Source organism: Adiantum capillus-veneris, chromosome 20 (assembly GCF_014529385.1).
Source record: "Adiantum capillus-veneris isolate H3 chromosome 20, ASM1452938v2, whole genome shotgun sequence".
Lineage (NCBI taxonomy): Eukaryota > Viridiplantae > Streptophyta > Polypodiopsida > Polypodiales > Pteridaceae > Adiantum > Adiantum capillus-veneris.
Genome location: NC_140950.1, coordinates 142,368,682 through 142,375,517, shown reverse-complemented (window position 1 = coordinate 142,375,517; position 6,836 = coordinate 142,368,682). Strand labels below are relative to the sequence as shown.

General features: G+C 41.2%; 1 protein-coding gene across 4 annotated transcripts; it reads left to right on the top strand.

Moving 5' to 3' along the window:
* The first annotated feature begins 432 nt into the window (after positions 1-432).
* On the top strand, positions 433-5,700 carry LOC147433332 (beta-glucosidase 34-like). 4 transcript variants are annotated; one of them, XM_086492934.1, is made up of 13 exons: positions 433-570; positions 888-954; positions 1,049-1,090; positions 2,151-2,226; positions 2,324-2,395; positions 2,476-2,563; positions 2,851-3,127; positions 3,230-3,345; positions 3,846-4,066; positions 4,279-4,307; positions 4,549-4,645; positions 4,755-4,854; positions 5,341-5,700. In XM_086492934.1, the coding sequence occupies exons 2-13, from the start codon at positions 889-891 to the stop codon at positions 5,513-5,515; spliced, it is 1,359 nt and encodes a 452-aa protein (XP_086349060.1). In that variant the 5' UTR covers positions 433-570; position 888; the 3' UTR covers positions 5,516-5,700. The 4 variants fall into 4 exon arrangements, with proteins under 4 accessions (XP_086349060.1, XP_086349058.1, XP_086349059.1 ...); XM_086492932.1 differs by having other exon boundaries at positions 1,025-1,090; XM_086492933.1 differs by lacking the exon at positions 433-570 and having other exon boundaries at positions 658-954.
* The last annotated feature ends 1,136 nt before the right edge of the window (positions 5,701-6,836 follow it).

Sequence of the window (6,836 nt, the reverse complement as noted above, 5' to 3'; positions counted from 1 at the left end):
AGGAAATCTGCACCATCACCAAGGTTAGCAACATTTTTCACCCATACAGCCCACTCCCCCCTCCCACCCAAATTTCGAGTCTTATGAATGTTGATGCTTTTGCAACATTTTTCTGTTTTTTTTTGGACTCGAATGGGAGACCTCTTAGGAAATGTGTACGGCTGCAAAAATAATTTTCTGTAAGGCTGCATTCCGGACAATATTTTTGGGCTCTCCCGAGTCCCATGGAGTCGACTGTCGGAGTCGGAGTCGGAGTCTCCAACTTCATATGGCTCATCTGGACTCTGGAGCACGAGAAGCGCGAGAGGGCAGCACCTGCAGCTGCGTCATCGAGGTGCTCGTTTGACGTCGAGAGTGGCTAGACAGCGGAAGGAGCGGAATATGGGTGTAGCCAGCTTTGCAATGCTGCTGTTTGCAGCTGCCATGGCAGCATCCATTGCTTCTTGCCTTGCTGCACAGTCCATATTCCAGCTCCCTGCAAATTCCTCACTCTTTCCCAACGGCACGGGCGTCACCCGTGCAGAATTCCCGGAGGACTTCCTTTTCGGCGCCATCACGTCGTCTATGAAGGTTGTACTTCCTCGTTGATTCTTGCTCTCTTTCTCATACATCTTCCTTTCGGGGGCAAAGGCAGAGATGCATTTGATGTTTCATACCTCTCTCTCTCTCTCTCTCTCTCTCTCTCTCGCGCGCGCGCGCTCGGGATAGTTTCCTACGACGTTAAAATTCTCTTCTTCTTCTTCTTCTCTCTCTCTCACTCTCTCTCTCTCTCACACACACACACACACACACACACACACACACACACACACACATAGTTTTATATTAGCCCGCACACTAGTTTTCTTGCAGCTTTTTGACTCATTATATTGTATCCCCATGGCCAGCATGAAGGTGCAGAATACAGAGATTACAAGACCGAGAACATATGGGATGTTTATGCTCGCAGAGATGGTATAAAACTTCTGATAGCTGCCAATTCTCACTGTCACTATTGTATTAGATCATTAGTGAGTATTTTCAGCCTGTTTTATTGCAAATTGTGCAGATGCTTCCTGGCGAGTGTGGAAACAACTATGATCTCTACCAGGTCTCTTTCACTTAAATTCAATTTTAACTGCATTACATGTGGACTCCATGCTTCGGAAACTGCAAGTCTTTTGGCTGTTAAATGTTTTCTAGTTGCTGCAACCAATGCTAAGAGCATTGCTAGAAATTCTTGAGGCTGCTTGGCAATTTTTTTGCTAATGCCTGAATTGAGTGTCTGCGTTCATGTCCTACAATGTTGCATTCATGCGGTTTTACATTGATGTCCTGGGCACTGTCTGGAACATAACCCATAGCAGTGGGACCAAGGAGCACAAATGGCATGTGCAGATAGAGCGTGCAGAGCATCTACGATTGTATGCACTCCGCTGGTGCACATAGCTTGGGGGTGAAGTCCAATGATGGTCTAGTAGGCCATTTGGGCCTAGGACAGCTTGTAGCCTCTGGCATATCACTGACTTGTATATGCTTGGAGTCTGCTCAAGTCCAGATTATATGTCTGGGACTTTTACAGTTGGGTGGTAAGATCTGCAGTGCTCCTATATTGCAAAAGAGCTCCTGCTGTAAGAGGCTATGATGCCTATGTTTCACCATCATTCCAAGGAGATGCTGGTTTTACTGCCTTACCATATGTTAGCAAAGAAATTAGACCTTTTTACTGCCAAGGTGCACATGTTGTTATTGAACAGAAAGATAAGCATGCTAATTAACAAGGAGATTGCAGATCAGAGTAAACTACCCAGCTCGTCATTGCCAAAATGTCCCTCGCCCTCTTTTGAATTCTACAAAGTGGGTCTTTGGACTTCAATCCTGTTTCTTCTACGTCTTAATGTGGGATGGGGTGTATGTACTGCAATATTCATCATCTGCATTCATATTACTATGACCCTGTGATTGCATTTATACGCCGGCGACGGAAGTTAATACATGCATATACCTACAAGTACATACACCCTATCAACAAAAAATTAAACAAATACATATATGAAGCTCTGCCTTAAAAACTACAATATCATATTTTCCTCTCATCCATCACTAGAACATATCACTTTAAGCTGGTTTACATCCTAGTTTTGTAATACGATTCTTTGTTCTCTGACCAGATAGACCACAGGCTCGTGACAGATATTGGAATGAATTCTTACAGGTTTTCCATAGCCTGGTCAAGAATTTACCCAAGCGAGTTGCCTAATACTTATAACTACTCCAAGTTTTCCTGTTTGCTTAGTTTACTTCTCACTTAGATCATCCTCCATGGCATGATTTTCTTGCACAGATGGAAGTGGGGATGTGAATGAAGTGGCCATAGCTCACTACAATGACGTGCTCGATGATGTTCTTAGCCAGGGTAAGAGTGTTCACTCTCTTTTCTGTTCTGATTAGCCGATAAAGTCAATGGGTAAATCATTACTGAATGTGAGTTCTCAGGTTTGGTGCCCATGGTCACCCTGTGGACTCAAGACCATCCTCAAATACTGGAGGACCACTATGGAGGAGCTTTAAATGAACAATTCATGTGAGTTTCCATTCTAGCATCTGATCACTGATTTGCACTGAGCAGAGGCAACTGAAAGCTTTGCAGGCCTTATAAAGATACCCCATATCTCTTTTCGCTAGTGAAAAGAAGCAAAATAAATATGTATGTTATTGTGCTGTGGCTGTGGTCATGATTTTTCCTTGTGAAGGTCTTCGTAATTTTGCAGAAGTGTAGTAGATGAGTGTTCCATTTGCATGAGCATATGTCTTGTCCACTGATGTTCTGGAATTTGATCTCTCTATTATTGTTTCCTGATCAATTTGCAGATCTGATTTTGTGAAGTATGCGGAAACTTGTTTCGAAGCTTTTGGGGACAGAGTGAAATATTGGATTACTTTTGATGAGCCAAATGATTGGGCAGGGCTTAGCTACTCGACTATGCAAAATCCACCTGGAAGATGCACCTCAAACATTATAGGACAATCGAACATAAATTACGGCGAATGTGCTCAAGGCAACTCCGGAACGGAACCATACATTGTTGGTCACCATCTGCTTCTTGCTCATGCAGAGGCTGTAGATGTCTATAGGACAAAGTACCAGGTGATCGTTGACATTCCTTTAAAGTAGTTGATTCTCAGATGGCGAGGATAGCAGCATGCAACCTCTGACGCAGTTGTTTGGTGTTATGTTATCATCGTGCAGCCTACCCAAAATGGCTCTATTGGATTTGCAATATGGTTCAGATGGTCAGAGCCTTTGACAGAATCTGCTGAAGACATCAGGGCTGCCCAGAGGGCCACTGATTTTCTAGTTGGATGGTAAGCACCGTTCCACTTTGTTTGCATGATGCAATCAGTTATGAGTTTGATCTAAGCATATAACATAGTTTGCATCAAATCATGACTTTCAAAAGATTGTGGTTTGCGCGTTTATTAAAAGACTTCAAGCGTTACAATGAGCTAGAATGGCATGTAATGCATGTTTGTGTTGAATCATGTCATTCAAAAGATTAGCATTTGGCTTGTGCATATCTCAGAGACTCCTCAAAAACAGAATGTGAGTACTCGTCTCATATACTAATCAGGTTGAGGTTTTTCATCCGATGTTCAAAATTTTGTTAAGCCCTTCATTTCCTTTCTCAATTTTCGTTCTTCTCATTGTTTGGACACTTTTTCCATTTAGAATGAATTGGGACACTTATTAATGTCAAATATGAAATAATGTGTGTATGGATAGACGAGCACTAGTAGGATAATTGGTGCATTTGCTAAGAATTAATGGCACTGATATAAATCGGTGTTGGCATTTGTGAGTCCAGGTTCTTGGATCCTATCTTTTTTGGGGATTACCCTGACTCCATGCGAGAGTTGGTTGGCACTCGTCTCCCCAACTTTACAGCTGAGCAGTTAGAGAAGATCAATGGGTCCCTTGACTTTATAGGCATAAACATCCAGACAGCCTTCTATGTCTACGATACAAACTTTTACCTCACTCAGAATGAGACTTGCTATTACTTGGATTGGCAGGCCAATGTTACCGGTATGCAGCATCAATGAACCTGAGGTGCTTGTTAAAAGTAGTCAAGTTGTAGTTGATGAATTTGGAATTTGAACATCCCAGCCGAAAAATTAAAGCATAGGATCATTGGGATCCTCGAAAAAGATGTTATGTAGTGTTGCCTATTGTAACTGGGTAGATTTATTTAAAGATACTGATTAAACTGCTGTCACTGGCGGCCGTTTCTTTGTCAGGATATCGGGATGGAGTACTTATTGGAGAGGTAAAGATTTAGTAGCTCAAATGCACATTTAACAAAAGTCACTCTCTCTCTCTCTCTCTCTCTCTCTCTCTCTCTCTCATACTCACTCAGACCCCACATGCCCATGGATACCAGGCACAAGTGCACAAATGCACGGACATACCGTTTGTGAACTTGCTAAGGTAGTGAACTTTTTGGGTATGCTACTGGTCATGCTGCTAATCTCAATCTTGTTGGTTTGGTTGATGGTTTGCACTACCAGGGAAACCATGACTATGCTGTTCCATGGTGTATAAGAAAAACCGTCGAATACATAAAGGATCGCTACAGCAATTTTCCCATGTTCATCACACAAACAGGTAATGGGGATTTGCTGAAGCCATTTCTTTCAAGTATGGGATTCATGAACTAATGGCCAGCTCCGAGTGTCGGATGAGTTTGAGGGTAATTTGTACATATAATGTGCAGGATGGGGAGTTGAGTACATTAAATTTGAAGACACTTTGGATGATGATTCAAGGGTGAAATACTTTGAGACTTACTACATGGAGCTTATTAAAGCTATTAGGTGAGCTCTCTTGTTTCACGACACAAGAAGTTTTGGACAAATTCTCACAATATTTCCCACAATATTGTGACTTACCTCAACATCATGAGCTTCTGTGAGGGAGGCGCCGCATACCTAGCTAGGTACGATTGGGGCAGGGGACTGCTGGCCCGGTGGTACCTAGCTAGGTATGCGGTGCCTCTCGAGCAGAAGCTCATGATGTTATGCATTGTATGAAAAACACTGAGAAAGACTCACATGAGAAAATTTCTAAATCTTCTTGTGCGAGAAGAGAACAAATAGGAGTTTCAATCTCTCTCTCTCTCTCTCTCACACACACACACACACACACACACACACACACACACACGCACACACGACCCCATCTAATAACTTGTTCTCTCTCTCTCTCTCTCTCTCTCTCTCTCTCACACACACACACACACACACACACACACACACACACACACACGACCCCATCTAATAACTTGTGGAGGTACGTTTCAGGGAGGGTGCCAATGTGAAGGGTGTGTATGCATGGTCTTTACTGGATGGATTCGAATTCAACCTAGGGCTTCAGATAAGAGCTGGGATTTTTTATGTGGACGACAAATACGACAGGCATCCAAGGAAGTCTGCTTTATGGTTCAAAGAGATGCTTTCTTCAAACTCCACATTGTAGGCCAAACTGAAGACGACTCAATAACCACATGTTTTCATCGGTTGTGCAACCAACATGAATTTGTATCGGTATGAATTTTTTTGGCAGTAAACTAATGTATGCCGATTTTTAACTTGAAGATGTAAACATGGCTTGAAAGAACCAAACAAAAAGAAAGTTAATAGCATGAGAATGACTTGTAGTTATTTGCAAAGAAAGAAGTATTTACATGACTGCGATTTGTTAAATCGACGCTTAAAAAGGACAGTTGGCTTGCTATTAAGAATTTTTTTTTTTGACACTCATGCACAAAACAATTAAAAGATTAGATTGAAGTTGAATTTGAAATGACTATCTATCGATCTGCACGTGGTTCAAATTTTGAAGGAAATAATGGAAAAATGGTTTGCAATTTCGCTCTAGTGTCTGGTTGGAAATAATGACTTATGAAATGTGTAGACAAGTGTAGACGGCAGCGATGGAAATTAAAGAATTTTAGAGTTATGCATTGCCTCATTTTTGTGATGCATATTAATGTTTTTTTGTGGCATGTGGCTAGTGCTGGGACATCTATGATTAAGACTTGAGTGAATGAATTCCAGAATATATATTGGTGTCATTCAGGTAGTGGGGCACTGAATAAGCCAAGGAATCAATTTTGCACAATTTTGAATGAAGTATCTGGTTATCTTCTCTTGCAGCTCGGGTGACAAGTAGTATTGTAGCATGTACATAGCATTCGCAAATTGTGAGCATCGTCGAAAGAATTCACATGGAATCGACTTTCCCATGTTGTAGTAACAAAGAGAGATGAAAATAAAGTTTTGAGAAACATTTGAAGCAATGAATGAATGTAAATATTTATATTTTGATTTATTTTAAGAACATAGATCTTATATTATATACGAGCGGGATGTCAACTAAAAGAAATGGGTGAAGAGAGGATGGTATAGGATCAAACATTTCTAGCGTTGCACTACCAAGAATGCTGATTATGGATCGCACTATCACTCTAAATAGCATAACATAGATTTAGCCCAACTCAAATACATTTTTGAAGATGAGGAGTGCTTTAAATGATACTGTTGCTCCTTTGGGACTTATATCTATTGATAGCGAAGGTAAGGACCAAAGGAAACATTGATTTATAGTACCAATAATCGTTAAGAGAGAAGTTAAGCGTTGATGTTTGTGTGATGGTTGCACTTGTGGATGCAATTTGAACAATTATAGCTTGTAGCAGGGCTCGAAAAATACATTTTTCCTAACCGAAGAAAATAAGGGCAAACTTGAAATTCTGTCGGTTTTTAGGTCAAAGTTTGAAGCTTTTGCCGGTATTTAC